This window comes from Rosa rugosa, chromosome 3, assembly GCF_958449725.1.
Source record: "Rosa rugosa chromosome 3, drRosRugo1.1, whole genome shotgun sequence".
Taxonomy (NCBI): domain Eukaryota; kingdom Viridiplantae; phylum Streptophyta; class Magnoliopsida; order Rosales; family Rosaceae; genus Rosa; species Rosa rugosa.
In genome coordinates, this window is record NC_084822.1 from 41,785,319 (window position 1) to 41,801,279 (window position 15,961).

A 15,961-nucleotide genomic window follows, 5' to 3' on the forward strand; every position below is an offset into this window, starting at 1 on the left:
CGATCAATTTCTTTCTTTAATTTGGTGCCATTATCATTCTCTGCAACTAAGCGTATTCATAGGCTAATAGCTAGTAGAGCATGCCTTGAATGAGCGGGCAGTTGCATGCGTTACAATTCAATTCTCTCCAAGTCTAGCTATGACAATACATGTTAACAAATCAAGATCAATGTGAGGTAGTTGATACGTGTAGAACTGCTCGATGACTCATACGAACAAAGCATGCACTAATAGTTATAAGCCTATAAATAAGCTTAGACCTAGAGAAGAATGGCACCCAAAACCTGAGTAGCTAGCAGAAGTAAGTATATTTAATATTTTTGTGAAGAAATGATCATAAAGCTTCATTTCACCTCTTTCTTGATCCTCCTCATCATCGCTATCCTACTCCTCGCATCAGGTCGATGCCATATTTGAATTTTCCCTTGGTTAAGATATAGTAGATATAGTAGTTCCATTATATCAGTAGCTAGGTTGGTTTAAGATCGATATGCTTACTGACTATGTGTCTTTGTGTTACTGATGCAGTTCGTGAAAATGGAGTGGTGTTGTGTAAAGATGACGATGATGATGAGGATCCATACAAAGGGGATCCTAATATAGGGGAGCCTTTCAGGTGCATAACATCGTGGGACTGTACAACTAATGAAGCTTGCAAGCGAGACTGCTCCCAGAAATTTCCCCAAGGTCGTGGTTTCTGCAAATCCGAGCCCCCTTTCAAGGCTTGCTTGTGCTCCTACAATTGCCCCCCTCCACCCCCCTAGTTAGATAACCCCCCCCCCCTCTCCATATATATATATAGAATCAACAATTGCATACACGATCATATGGGATCGACTTGAAAGAACATTGCATTCAACTGCAAAACAGGAGGTGTACTCGATCGATCCCTGATTTAAATTATTGTATGGTGTTTGACTTCGCCCAAATAAAATAGAAAGCTAGGATTTAAAATCTTATATATGTACGTCTTTGAGAAAATAATAAGTAAAACTCACGATTGGCAGTGAGTGATCTAATTGACCTATCTGCTATTACATATACAATTGATCAACCCTAGCTGATCAAGATTAGATTAATGCACTGTTTTTTTTTTCCTTACATATAGGAAGTTCAAAAGTTTAATCATTCTAAGGTGGAGTTTGCTTTATACATTAGATTTAGAAACTTAATTTATTCAGTCCAATGCATTATTGGTACATCAATCAGATTCCAGGGTGTGTTTAAGGTACGGATTCTAAACCCGGTCAACAATTAAGTAAATAAGTAGACAAACTGATACTACAGCTCCAACTTTTTATTATTAGTTAGGGCATCGATTGAGGGGCAAATCTACTCTGCTGTAAGTCGGTTTGACATTGCTGCATACAGCAGCTCCTCCTTTCTCAAGTATAACATCGTCCAGCACAATCTTCTCACATGCACCAGGAACACTGCTGCAATTAAATACTATGGCTTGGCCGTCCTTAGAAACTGTCCCATTTATGCTCTGGTACATTACATTATGCACTTTAACTGCTGTAATATTTTTCTGCATAACAATGTTAACCAAATTAATCGATCACTTAATGAATTGATGGGGTCATTATTCATTGATTAATGAAGTACGTACCTACCTGCAGTGGTGGTGGTTTGCATTCTCCGTTGATGACTTTGGTTGCAGTGTCGCAGTAGTTTTGGTCGATGATTATGGGGTTGGTCACATTATCCATCTGTATCATCTGAAATGTGATGTTGGTTGCATACCCTGACCCTCCCGGCCATGTCTTGATCCTCACTCCATACATGGTTCCAGTTAGCCTAGATCCAAAGACTGTTACGTCGGAAACATGGTCTTCTGAGCCACCTCTTCCCAAGCTACCAATGCTGATACACAGTGATATCGATCAAATTGAATGAATTAACCGGGATTAGTACCCTTGATACTTCCTTTGTGGTGAGAAATTCGGGGAAAACTGCGAACAAAACTACACAGACGAGTAGAGATTGCAGAGTTGCACCCAGCAAAGTACAATGTTATTAAAAAATTGGGAATATTCTGTCTCTTCAATACATCACGCAACAATGGTCAATCATGAGTTAATTTCACGAATTATTGCTTAGAATCTGCCGTGTTTTTTTCCCCCTCATTTAGTTTAGCTAGCTCCCATGACCAAAATTGCCCAACAGCTAAACCATAGACCAACATGCATGTCATGCAATTTATTAGATGCATCACTAGACATTATCACATGATCAAGGTAAACCCGATACTAAAGTCATTTTTCCTCATATTTCCACGTTTGGTTGTTAATCTTAGGTTCGACTTTTGTCCAAAACGTTCTTTTCAAAGAGTTGGAGATCAAAGTTGAAAACCTGATTCCATGGCCTGGTCCGCAAGCTATGTTTGCGACGTAAACATTCTGGGATCCTCCCATAATGGATATACAATCATCACCTACGTACAGCCCAAGAAAAGGTGTTGGAGAGGAAGATTGTGTACGTATCTAATATACAACAACATAGGTTTAGACATACAACGTATAATACATGTGGTTTCTTTAATCCATGATCCTTTACCACGATAACATCTATACCTGTGCTTATACGACTCATTGAAATGTCGATGTTCTTGGTTTCTGTAACGTGAATTCCATCAGTGTTGGGACTAGCCTCTGATGTATTTATTCTAAGACGGGAAGCTTTAACATCCGTGCAATTTTCAAACGAAACATGCTTCTGCTGTGCCTTTTCAAAATTCAGATTATGCACCGTCAAGTTATTGCACTTCTTGAAGGTTACAGCCTGCATTCATAATTTTCAAATGTAAAATGGTATTGCATCAAGGGTATATCCCCACCTTTTATTACAAGGATAGACGAGGAGCTACAATTTGTCGTGTAGCAGCGGTGAACAGATTCCACACACACGTCCAACATGTCGATATTCCCCTTTTTAGGCATCCGAAAAGAGACACAGGAATGAGGTCTTAACAAAAAGTCTCGACATGCATTAGTGCGTGTGGTTCTATTCCTTACCCTCTAGGATGACTCTTCAATTTTCTGACATGTGATTCTCGATGTTTTAATCTAACCTCTAATCCCAATATAGGCTTGGTTTAAACAATTAATATTTACGCTTATTACTTCTAATATATTTACTTCATATTTGTCTATAATTTGAGAGTTCATAAGAAAATGAAGATACGTACAGTTGGTGCGTCGTTATTGCAATTGGGCTGCAAATAAATGAAAAAGATGACTCAGAAGCAAGTATGTAACATAAAATATTAGGTATTAAGATATATCAATATCAAATTTAGGTTCGCAATATATAGCTATAGCTAGCAGTACGTATATATTGGCATACCACCAGCGTGCGAGTTATATTGTTTTGTTTGCATGAGCTTTGCCACCATTTTTCTCCGTTGCCATTGATGGTTCCAGGACCTTCAACCACCAAGTTCTGAACCCTCTCAAAGGTAAGCCAGTACTGCTGCTTACTTTTATTTGGAAAATGGTAGGTTTTCGGATCCTCAAATGCCATTATCGTTCCTTGGATCTGAAATTTCATTTCCCTTACTGATAAGAAGCTAGATTATATACATACACACACATGCATCCAAAACAAACAAAACAATCTTGTTTCTACTACCTGCATTGTAATATGGGATTTGCATTGCGCGCCTGAGAATGTGAATTGCTTAACGAAATAGCTCCTGTGGGGCGGCACCAGAAGAACCACCGCTCCGTTGGAGGAACAAGCTTCCAGCCACGCCTTCTGAAATGCCTGAAACATTTAGTTATAGAAACAAAATTAAACACCATGTCTAGGTTGCACAAACATTCATTAGTACGATTGCAGGGTTCGATATACATACGTTCGATCACATAAAGTATTCATATTAATTCAAGATGCATGTGGATGTGCATGACTAGTTAATTAATGTACTACGTGTACCTCTGTGTCATCTGTATGATCAATCCCTTTAGCTCCAAACTTATCAACGCTAATCGGAGCCGGAGTTGATGGTCGTGCGCCACTCACATTGTGAATGGGATGAAAAGGATTAGTCACCATCCGCTTTGATTGCAGTGTGCTACCCAATGTTTGAAGGGAGAACCTTTCAGGACCGGCCTCCTGGGGAACCGATTTACCCAATTTATATGAGTACGTAGGAGCGAAGCGCTGAGTGCTTGGTTTGTTATCTGGCAAAGTACCACCATAGCCTGAAGTTATAGTACTAAAGGAGAGGACACTAAAAATACAGAACGAGAATAATTGTCTTTGTGGAGCCATTTTTCTTTTTTGTTTCTCGTATTTCCGGTATAAGACAACAGTTCAAACTCCAACAGGCTATGTAAATGGGGATCGATCGACTAAGTACTGATTATTATGGAGGGTGATTAGTATGTATTTGTAGAGATCGAGAGGGAGAGAAGGATTGGCAGGACGACTTTTTGCTTGTATAATTTGTAGTCACAGTGAGAGCGGTAATAGAATATTATCAGTTTCATTTTCTTAGCCACATATTATGGTATGGAGCACAGATAGATTAGGTATTTAACTGCCTTATCATAATACATACCATGTATTCAATTAACAGGATAAGAAAGTGAGTATACGTATACCCATACGGTACGTCGTGATTGATTCTGGCTATATATACATGTACGTGCACATTGTCATTCTGACTTTGTGATCAGCTATTTCGATCTACCAGTCGGGCCATATATGCATGTGTGAATATTGCGAACATTGCAGCTGCTGTGTTATAATACCATCCTTGCAGCCAAGAATAACACAAATTTAATTTGGATTGCTCCTATTGTTCAAAACTAGATTTAGTTAGGTTTGAGTACTAGAAATTAGGTTTATTGACTCAGTGAGGTATGCTATACGCAGTACGTTAGTTGTTTTCCTATTTTGACGAATTTTCTAGGGAGAAATAACAAGTCTTGTTGATCAAAATATATATGACCCCGTTACAAAGTCAACCTTACTTTTATTCTCCAAGTCATGGTGGCACTAAAGATTTACCAGTTAGCTATCCCTACTTTAAAGTGACTATTGTTGCGATTCTGCTTATTTAGACTCTTCCCTGAATTTTTTTTTATTCACACACCATTTTTTCATAAAAACACATCCCACAAATTTTTTTGGCCACTTTTTCCTTTGATACCCTTCCTCTCTCTTCTTCTTTCTCACTACACCCTTCTTTCAGACCTGCAGTACCAAAATTACCTTAACTTCTGTCTTTTTTTCTCACTAAGACCCCCTTCCTTTACATGGCCCTTGTTAATCTGGTAAGGGAAATTCATTTCCATGGTGATGATTGTTATGAGATTAGGAGAAATCCATTTATTTATTTTATCATAATAACCCTAATAAATAATTTCATTATTCCAAAGATTTTTTTATTATTATGGAAATAGGTCAGCCCTTTTATTAAAATTCAGCAAGCAGTACAAAAAACGAAACAGCCCTATGTGGTCGACAGAAAGAATCTTTCCTTAGAACCTTATGGAACCCTATTCTAGTAGAATAACATCTCAAAAAATCCCAAGTACACTCACCTTTTAGGAAGTCCACGCACCATTATTTTAACAAAAACTAAGAAACCTCGAAGCAGACATAAAATAGAACTAACTAAGGCTCTGGTTTTTGCGACCCAAACAAAATTTAAATAGTACTATGGGCCCTAGAGCCCCATTCCAGCCAAAAGCAATCCACAGCCCAGTTGGAATCCCAGATAGCCCAATATGTCAGACAGTCAAATGCCAGCCCACAGTCACCTCCACCCCTGTGATGCCCAAACTCGGGGAGCCCAACAACAGTCAGCCCAGCAGGAGGACATGGCAGCCCAATCAGCTTGGACGCCATCGCCGATCTCCCTCATCTCAGAGTTCCAACCACCAACGCCAGCACCAGTGCCGGTGCCTATACCAAGTGTAGCCCATGCCCAGCGCCGGAACTCTGCAAGCACCGACGACGAAGGATCAGCACAATCTGTCACCACCGCTCCTCGCTCTGGGTCAGCCTCCGACACCTGAGATCGGGTCTTACCACCCTTCCAGCCTCGACGACTCATGTCGGTTCCTCAATCAAAACCATCCACCACCAGATTGTCTCCCCCATGGGATGACATTGGAAATAGCCAATGACCAGTATCCAGCACGGCCCTTGGACCGAGAATAAAACTGCAAGGAAAAAACAGATGGGCACGTCGGAGAACACCCTCGCCACCACCGCCCACAAACCAACCAGACAAACAAAGGGAAGACATCCCCGCCATCAGTTGAAGGATCACTGTTGCCGGTCAGATTTAGGAATTTTGTCGAAGACTGTCGCCGTCGAGTAAATCCTCATAGAGCTAGGTCAATATATATTTGGTTTTATTCCAAAGATTATTGTAGACATATTTCATGATTTAATGAAAGTATTTAACACCAAACTTTAGCTTTCCTTTATAGCAGATATAATTTTATTTTCTTCTATACCATAATAAAGAAAAGAAAAAAAAAAGTCCACTGAGAAAAAAGAAAGAGTAGGAAAAGATGGGCGGGCACTCGATTCTGAAATACTTGAAATACAGGGGGTCAAAATAGAAATAAAAAAGAAGAGGAGCAAACGCTAGGGATCCATTTAGCTTTTACTTTTCTTTATTTTCTGATTTCTGAGCAAGGCCCAAATCGCACCTCTGCTTCCGGCAAACGCAGCCTCTCTCTCTCTCTCTCTCTTTCTCTATATCTCAGTGGTGGTTGTTGTTGGCCTAGGTCTCTCAGAGCTCCGAACAATGGTGAGAGGATTACTCAAGCACCTCACTTGTCGCTCTCTCTCCATCGCCGGAAAATGGCAGCAGCAACAGCTCCGCCGCCTCAACATCCACGAATACCAGGTCTCTCCCTCTCTCTCTCTCTCTCTCTCACTCGCGCTTTGACTCTCATATCTAGCCGATCTGATTCTGCTTTAGTCCTCCAGAATCTGCGGAAAATACAGAAGCCACTCGTTTTCAATTTTAGATTAGTTTCTCTTAGTATTTCGTTTGCATAAATGTAGAAAATTGAGAGAGTTTGTTCGATTAATTCATATAGTTGTGTAAAGTTAACAGTAGCAGTGATCAGTGAAAGTTTTGTTGCAAATTTTTTTCTTCGAGGACAAGAAAACTGTAAATTGTGTTATAAATTGTAGGTATGTGTGGCATTTTGGTTATGATTCTTCCGCGTGGTGTCAAGAAATTGTTGGATTATGTGTCTGTGTGAGATTTTTGGAATTTTGAGGATGATTGTATTTTTGTTGTGGTTGAAATCAGGGGGCTGAGTTGATGAGCAAATATGGGATCAATGTTCCCAAAGGTGTGGCCGTCGGTAGTGTTGATGAAGTCAAGAAGGTGATAGAGAGTGTTTTCCCCAATCAAAGTGAGGTAATAGTTCGAAATTCACATTCATGTTACTAGAGTATTCAGAGTTGTGTTGACGTTGGAAGTGTTCTCCTGTTTTATTGCTGGTAAAATTGAGCAAAGAACTTGCCTTTTTCTTCGGCTTTGAATTGGTAGAACACTGCAAGTTTGTAATCTTTTCTCTTAAGAAAGTAGCTTACTGATGAACAGAAGCAATGCTAACTTGGATTTTGATGCAGTTGGTGGTTAAGAGCCAAGTTTTGGCTGGTGGAAGAGGTTTGGGAACATTTAAAAATGGTCTCAAGGGCGGTGTTCACATTGTCAAGGCTGACCAAGTTGAAGAACTCGCTGGTACTAAAAGCTGTCTTTGTTATATTATAATGCATTCAAAATTCCTGGCTTATCTTGTTTATTTCCTTTGGCGTTAAAATTGTTTTTCACATTCGTTAAATTTACCGACTGGAATAGCAATGCATATATAGACTGACTAGCACTCATCTCATTTGAACTCCCGATGCCTTGAAAAACATGCATATTTCTATTTGATAAATACATGTTTTAGATATAATGATATGTATGAATGATCCTGTTTACTTTTATACTTCTTGCAGGGAAGATGCTTGGGCAGATACTTGTTACAAAACAAACAGGTGCTGAGGGAAAAATTGTCAGCAAGGTTGCCATTACTCTGTAATTTCTTGTTGTGCTTGTATATTAACTCGTAGGCTATTTACATATTGAATTTCAATTCTTGTTTAGAAAAACATAGAAATGGCTTCTTTATCGATTGGTGATTGCATTATAAATATTCTTACTGAATAAATTTGTCTCTTATTTTCTTACTAGCAACATTTCTGGCATATGTTTATAGCTAAATTAGTGAACTTGTGCATGTGTATGAATGGTGAGAAAAACTGTACAGTTAATATGAAGAATAGTAACAAAGTAATTTGAAATTGAAAGTCTACAGATTCTTTTCCTAACTTGAGATATCTTCTCAAATACTGATGTCTGATATAATTCAAAAGTTGGGGATTACAGTAAGGACGTGTAAATTAGTTCTCTTAGTTTTCTTGAAGGGATACGTCACCACTGCAATCTTTAGTTTCTAAATAATATGGTTTCTTTTGCAGGTTTATTTGTGTGAAAAATTGTCGCTTGTCAACGAAATGTATTTTGCTATTACTCTGGATCGCAAAAGTTCTGGTCCCGTATGTTCTCATACTGAGTTTATTATCTTTTAATTTCTGCAAAGTACTCTGGTTTTTTTCCTAGATCTTTATTAAATGTTAACATATATCAAGTGTGTGATTGCTATTCTGTTTTCCAGCTTATTATTGCCTGCGCAAAGGGAGGAACGAGCATTGAAGACCTTGCTGAGAAATTCCCTGATATGATAGTAAAGGTTGTCAATTTGTCATCCTTTAAACAAATACACGATCATTTAGCAACTGCTTCTACCATTCATATATTGTAATTATAGTTTTTTCTTTTAATTTGTTTTTATCTTTTTGGTTCTGTTGTTGACAGGTACCTATCGATGTTTTCAAAGGAATTACAGATGAAGATGCTGCAAAGGTTGTTGATGGTTTGGCTGTCAAAGGGGCTGATAGAAATAGTTCAATTGAACAAGTGAAGAAATTATATAATCTGTTCTGTGAGACTGACTGCACACTGTTGGAAGTGAGTTTTAACTTCTAGGTTTCAGTAGTTACTGGTATAGGACAGATCAACTCAACTCAACTTAATCTCTTAACCTTTATTTTTTGGGACAGATCAACCCACTTGCAGAGACTGCTGATAACCAGCTAGTAGCTGCTGATGCGAAGTTGAACTTTGATGACAATGCCGCTTTTCGTCAGAAAGAAATTTTTGCTCTCCGTGATCCTACACAGGAGGATCCCCGAGAGGTATGGATATGTTCGGTTTTGAAGAGGATCAATGTTACCATCCTTTGCATTTTATTTCCGCTTACCAAACTCATCTTCCTAGTTTACTTTTCGACCTTCTTCATGTATTTAAAGTTTTTTTTTTCTTTTTTCCTATTTTTGCTTGTCTTTGTTGGCTTTATAAATATTTTTGGCTTATATGCATTTGCATTCCTAATTTAGTGAACATTTGTGTTTTGAGCACTGTTCATATGCAATTCCAATTCATTTTCTAGTTACAATGATATGGGTTGGGCAGGTTCAGGATGTGCCCTCTTCAAACCTGGGTCAACTTTTAATATGCATCCCTGATCTCCACAGTTAGAAAGAGGATGTTTGGCTCCCATTTATCAGTCCCATTTACAATTCCCTTAAAATGTCAATTGACTATAGTATTCCTAGTTCTTACTTCTTAATACTACTAAAATGCTACCAAAGGCAGCTAAATGATACAGATGCATGTGCAATAAGACATCCCGTGTTTAAGTTATAAAAATGTATGGAAATATAGTGCAAGTGGTAATTGTGATGGATAACAATATTATGTTTTATATAATCAATGTGTATGGCGCTTTTACCTTCTTACAGGTGGCTGCTGCCAAAGCAGATTTAAACTATATTGGCTTAGATGGGGAAATCGGTTGCATGGTGAATGGTGCTGGTTTAGCTATGTCTACAATGGATATTATTAAACTACATGGAGGAACTCCTGCCAATTTTCTAGATGTAGGTGGGAATGCGTCTGAAGGCCAGGTAATGATAGTACTGTATGATTTGTTGAGAAAGTTGTTTATATCTACCTTTATTCTTTTCTTCAGTATCGGGATCTGTTTTCTAGCCAAGTATGTGCGACACTTTTTTTCTGTTTCTCCTGTCCAATGCAACTTTGGGTTTGAGTGGTTTGGTAATAAGTTTAACAGGTTTAAGGTGCTATCTTTTTCTGATGGGCTCATGCATGCATGTTTGGAAATTTTTTTTTTCCTCCTCTACTATAGGAAATGAAAGTGGGATAAAATCCTTAGAAAATTGACATTTGTTTCTTAATTTATTATTTATGTGCAACAGGTTGTTGAGGCATTTAAGATTTTGACTTCAGATGACAAAGTTAAAGCCATTTTGGTGAACATCTTTGGTGGAATAATGAAATGTGATGTGATTGCAAGTGGAATTGTCAATGCAGCTAAACAGGTGTGAATAGTGTCCGGCTGTTTCAATTTTTTCTTATTTTAATTGTCATCAGTCCCTGCTTGTTTCATGCTCTTTTTGTGACTTTCATTTCAATAAAATGGAGTTATAAATTTTGAAATACGGTATACAAGGAGATTGAATAAGTTTGTTAGTTGTCTCTGAAAGATGAATATTGTCATGTATATGTAGTTTTTATGAAGTTCCTTTGTTAAAGAAAGAACATGAACTTTCCTCTTATTTGAACTCGTAACTTTATTTCATTGGATCTTGTTACCTTTAAACAGTTCTGAACAAGTTCGTTGCCTCAAGCACTAACTTCTGTTCATCCTTGTTGAAGGTTCAACTAAAAGTACCAGTTATTGTCCGTCTTGAGGGTACCAATGTTGACCAAGGAAAGAGAATTTTGAAGGTATTTAGTTTAAAATTTGATATAGTTAATAAATAAACAATGTCAGCTATGAAAAGAATTCTGAAGGTATACAACAAACTTTATTGTTTGCTAATGGCTCTGCAGGAAAGTGGGATGACATTGATCACAGCAGAAGATCTCGATGATGCTGCTAAGAAAGCTGTTGAGGCAATATCAAAATGAGGAGATAAATCCCTTTACCAGAATATCTGAATATGGTTCTCATTTTTTGTTGGAGACACTGATGTGCTCCCTTTGTGTTTTATGTATGACATTACATAAAACGGAATCTGAATCTGCATAGTTCAAGCAAAATTGAAATTGTTTTTAACAGTAGTTTTGAGGCTGTATCGGTTGTCAGCAAAATTTCAATAATGCAGCTTTATCTAAAATGATATTGATTCTTATCATCACTTCTTTGCAGACATCATGTTTGCTTGGGCTTTACATTTTGGTTTACTCTTTACAGTATCTTAGTTGTCTCTCCACAGTTATTCAGTTATCTCATTTTGCATTGTCCTGAAACTTTATAGAGCATATTCCCTTGGTTAGTACAGGTAGAAGTTTTACTTTGCTAATTATTATGCTCATTTGGCAGAGGATGATCAAGAGATGATACTAATTTCTATCAAGCATGAATCAAGAACAACATTTGCATTTTCTAATTTGAACAATCGGGTACATGCAATTTGAACTTGAAAATGGAACCAAATACAATCTGTCATGCAATCCTTCCCACTACATGACTGTTTATTTTCTTATAACAATACTTTTGAGTTACTAATCAACCATGAACTTTTCCTTCTTCAATGAATTTGCAATCTTCTTGGAAAGGCAATAAGCTGTGGATTGGATAGTAATCATGGGATTGACACCAATTGCTGTTGGAAGCACACTTCCATCACACACAAACAACCCCTTTGCCTCCCAACTCTCACCATTCTCATCAACCCCTCCTTCTTTCTCAGTAGCACCCATTCTACAACTCCCCATCTGATGTGCAGAAGAATACATTGTCCAGTAGTCGCCTTTTGTTCTCGGTCCTCCTACCGCGATTACACTGTCCAAGAACTCTTCCAAATCCTCCTTCTTAGTCCCCTCGCACACAATTCTCTGCCCATCATTTCTGTATGTACCCACTTCAACAGCCCCTGCAGCAATCAATATTCTCAAAGCCTGCCTAAGCCCAGCTTGTATGTTTTCTTTGTCTGATCTGTTCAATCTGTAGTCGATCCTGTTCTCCGCCCTGACCTCTCCTGAGCCCTGATCTCTGACCAATGCAAACAGGTGAGCTGTTCTTGCATACTTGGCCATTCTGTCCTTCATGTCAAGTCCCGAAACCCAAGGGACTAAAGTGGCAAATGAGGCAGGCCCTAGTGCTGGAGTTTCTACAATGGCTCTGACATTTGAGTTGTTCTCAGAAACAACCTTATGGAGTGAAGTGATGATTCCACCCTCAAAAGTTTTGCCTTTAAATTCTGATGAATGTTCGGGGAAGTACCCCCAAGCTAGCAGAACAGGGTGAAGATGGAGGTTTCTGCCAATGTTTGGGTTCTTGAGTCCACTGGAGATCATTAGAGGAGGTGTCAAGAGAGACCCACATGCTGAAATTGTCACCTTGGCCTCAATTTGAAGCTTCTTTGTTATGTTCTTGCACAAAGATATTGCTTGCACTCCAAGGCATCTTTTCCTGCTTGTACCTCCTTGATAGTCATTTTCGATTATGAATCTCTCAGCTTTGCAACCTGTTAAAATCACAGCACCACATTTGACAGCATCAACTAGCCAAGTTCTATCAGTCCCTTGTTTATCTCCAGTTGGGCAACCGTAATTGCAAGAACCACAGTAGTGATCTGCAGAGGAGTTTCTTGGGACTGAATCAACTTTCAGACCAAGTTTCTCACACCCTTTTCTTAAAATCTGATTCTGCATGTTTTCCTCAGTACAACTATCTACGACGCCAATCCTCTTACACACAGCATCCATTGCAGATTGATAGTCAGGGCTACCGAAAAGTGGAATCTTATGATCCACAGACCACTCTTCAAGAACAGAATTCGGGGTTTTGATAGATGCAGACCAGTTCACAGCAGAGCCTCCCCCAACTGTTGAGCCAGCCAATATCATCATCTTCCCATCTTTTGATGCCATGATTCCACCAGATTCATATAGCTCGTTCATGGAAGGACCTTCTAGAAGAGAATAGTCTTTGGGGACAAAGTAGTTCCCTTTTTCAAGGACAACTACTTTTTGACCTGACTCTGCTAGAACTGCAGCTGCAACTCCTCCACCACAACCAGAACCAACAATGACAACATCACATTTGATCTTGTGGATCTTTGGATGAGCTGCGCTGTCTGTGACTTCAATGCCTTTCTTGGTGAGGGATTCAATGAGAGTAGAGTCGGTTTTAGTCATGGTTTCTATGAGTCCCTTCTCAAGAGGTCTCTCCTTGGGAGTTTTGATCAAATTTTCTCTCTTGTTTACATTGTATCCTATTGCTTTCCATGACGGGTTCTCTGAATCTTTAACAATCTGCAACCAATTGGCAAGAAGAAAGCGCCTCAATTAAGTTCGAAAACAAAGAACACGATAAACTATGCGGATCACTTTCTTTTTAACTTTATTTCTCATACTCGATCAAATATAACTATGTAAAAACCATTTAGATCAACCATCTAAATCAGATTTGACTAAAATTCTCGCAACTACAAATTTAGTGAAAAGCAAGCTCTTACATGTGACATCTCCAACAACTTCCCTATAATTTCTCTATTATAGGAAAGTAAAAATTAAAATCTCTAAAAATATTTCTGCTCCAACTCCAACCGATTCTCTATTTGACAGATTTCATAATTCTTCCCTAAAATTTTACAGATTTACTGTAAATATGAGGAATTTTATTTTTTCTCTCATCACTATCTCTATTTTATGAATAATTATAGAGAATCTGTTAGAGCAAAACAGCCAAATTTTTCGCTAAAATAAAAAAAAAATCAAGATATGGAAAACTGTTAGAGTGGCTCTAATCTTAAATAAATAAAGATTTATGAAGATAGAAATATACTCATACGGCCGATTCTCAAGTACCAAACATTAAATTCAAAATTCCTACAATTGGCTAGAGTCATTTATACATACAGAGAGAACAGCTAATTCCGGTCCCCCTTCCTCACCTAACTCTGAATCTTTAAGCGAGAGCAACTATTTGAAATCTAAAGGACGTTAACGAACTCCATGACATGATCACATCATAGACCTGTTTTTGTTTTGTTTTGGCCAGATGACCTCTCAAATGGCAACTCATTGAAAACCACGTACCCACAGAAAAATACTACAAGTCCGCTTGAGCCAACTGAAAACAATATACCAGGTTAAAAAGTAAATTAACCTCTGAGCGGCTATAATAAACTAGATTAAACTTGGCAAAAAAAAAAAAAAAAACAAGACGAAGAAGAAGAAGAAAGATTTAAAACTTGAAAAACAAAAGGAAAATAACAAAACAGTTTTAACTGAAACCAATCAAAGTGAACACATCTGCATCAAACAGAATGGCAAGATTGTCTTTTTGCTAACCTCATCATCAACCAACCCCATCAAGTTTTGAAACTTTGAAAGCTATATGATTACTTATTAGCAAGGACAAAGAAAGAAAAAAGATCAATGCTTATGGTGGGGGTCAGAATCAGGTACATCACTCTTACCCTGGAGAAGAAGCAGTAGAGGCAGAAGATCTTGACCACCAAAAACAACAGTCTTAGAGGTATCAGACGCTTTTCCTTTGACCATCTCTGCAGAGCTTCTTCTCTCTTCTCCAAAGACATTTCAGCAAAGTTGTGAACAAAAGGCCACTTACTTTCGAGGCAAGGATAACCGCAAACCAGTAAAGTCCCTAATCTGTAGGTCAAGACCTTCAGGAAAAAGGACAGTACTCCCACAGCTTCTGGTATACTCCTCTTCATTATAAAATCTGCTACCTGCTTTTTATTAGTTCATCACCAATCCAATTAGAATAAACAAATAAATAAGTGAATGAGTTGGAGCGGTTGCATGAAGTGTAAAGGATTCAAAATTGACCTCATCTGGTATAGGAGGCTCAGACCCAGAAGCTTTGTAGAAGGAGTGAAGGGCTTGGTCATCGGTGTCCAGTGGCAGAGGAGGTATGAGAGCTTCACACATGGCAGCAAGTGATCGGATTTGAGCTGCGGAGAAGCCATGGCTGAACTTGCTACTCCTGCCACCTCTCAACAGAGGATGATGGCTGTTCTCTCTTCCCTCCATCTCTCTCTCTCTCTCTCTCTCTCTCTCTCTCTCTCTAGAGAAGAAGAAGAAGAAGATAGTAGATAGTTCTTCTCTGTTTTCAAAGAGTTGTTCTGGCAGGTGTGAGCTTCGCTTTGACCTCTATATGGGAAAAAACAAAGCCCAGCGATACGTTATATATAAGACAGGGAAGCTGCGAGGGAAGAGAAATGGTGGGGGAGAGAGAGAGAGAGCACCCGGCAGGCACATATATTTTGTAGAACAGATTAACATTAGCAGCTGATATAAAAACAATAATATAAAGTCATTAAGTCGTTTATAAAAAATTTATATCAAAACAGTTGGCGTTCAAACCACTACAACTATGCCGTAGAAGGTCCCTGGAACCCCAAGTCTGGTTTTGGAATCTCCATGAGCCCTTGGTGGCCAGCTAATGAGTGTTTAATGCCCCGTGGCGTTCGGAAAGAATTAGTCCGGTCCTACTGGAATACCTCCCGAAAGGTGTGTGTGTTGCTAACTATCTAACGCTAACCTCTCCTAATCAAAAAAAAAATAGTTGGAGTTCAAATTGTTATTTTTTTTTTCCCTTCAATGGAAGGCATTCAAATTGGTTACAAATGGGTGAGTGGCGTGGATATCTATCAATCTCAAAACAAATATTTTTTTAAAAGAGAATTTCATTAAACTAACTATTAAAATCACTGAAAAGGACATTCCTTATAAATACAAGAGCATACAAAAACTTAGAATGACTAACATCACAGTATCCTGAGCTAATTAAATTTTGTGCTACACGTA

At 38.4% G+C, this 15,961-nt stretch overlaps 3 protein-coding genes across 4 annotated transcripts; 1 reads left to right on the top strand and 2 right to left on the bottom strand.

Moving 5' to 3' along the window:
* Positions 1 to 1,127: 1,127 nt before the first annotated feature.
* Positions 1,128 to 4,413, bottom strand: LOC133736513 (polygalacturonase-like). Of its 2 annotated transcripts, none has more exons than XM_062164026.1 (8): positions 3,940 to 4,413; positions 3,634 to 3,768; positions 3,349 to 3,540; positions 3,191 to 3,217; positions 2,577 to 2,784; positions 2,356 to 2,437; positions 1,617 to 1,866; positions 1,128 to 1,531 (listed from the first exon to the last, which is right to left on the bottom strand). In XM_062164026.1, the coding sequence occupies exons 1-8, from the start codon at positions 4,276 to 4,278 to the stop codon at positions 1,304 to 1,306; spliced, it is 1,461 nt and encodes a 486-aa protein (XP_062020010.1). In that variant the 5' UTR covers positions 4,279 to 4,413; the 3' UTR covers positions 1,128 to 1,303. The 2 variants fall into 2 exon arrangements, with proteins under 2 accessions (XP_062020010.1, XP_062020012.1); XM_062164028.1 differs by having other exon boundaries at positions 1,383 to 1,531; positions 1,613 to 1,866.
* Positions 4,414 to 6,629: 2,216 nt separating this feature from the next.
* LOC133738800 (succinate--CoA ligase [ADP-forming] subunit beta, mitochondrial) lies at positions 6,630 to 11,313 on the top strand. The gene is made up of 12 exons (XM_062166451.1): positions 6,630 to 6,877; positions 7,292 to 7,402; positions 7,618 to 7,729; positions 7,990 to 8,054; positions 8,512 to 8,589; positions 8,709 to 8,783; positions 8,909 to 9,061; positions 9,154 to 9,288; positions 9,895 to 10,059; positions 10,372 to 10,494; positions 10,832 to 10,903; positions 11,009 to 11,313. Exons 1-12 carry the CDS (start codon positions 6,776 to 6,778, stop codon positions 11,084 to 11,086), a joined length of 1,269 nt encoding a protein of 422 aa, XP_062022435.1. The 5' UTR covers positions 6,630 to 6,775; the 3' UTR covers positions 11,087 to 11,313.
* A 225-nt stretch (positions 11,314 to 11,538) lies between these two features.
* LOC133738799 (long-chain-alcohol oxidase FAO2-like) lies at positions 11,539 to 15,435 on the bottom strand. Its single transcript, XM_062166450.1, has 3 exons — positions 14,981 to 15,435; positions 14,608 to 14,880; positions 11,539 to 13,438 (listed from the first exon to the last, which is right to left on the bottom strand). Exons 1-3 carry the CDS (start codon positions 15,182 to 15,184, stop codon positions 11,684 to 11,686), a joined length of 2,232 nt encoding a protein of 743 aa, XP_062022434.1. The 5' UTR covers positions 15,185 to 15,435; the 3' UTR covers positions 11,539 to 11,683.
* Between the last annotated feature and the right edge of the window lie 526 nt (positions 15,436 to 15,961).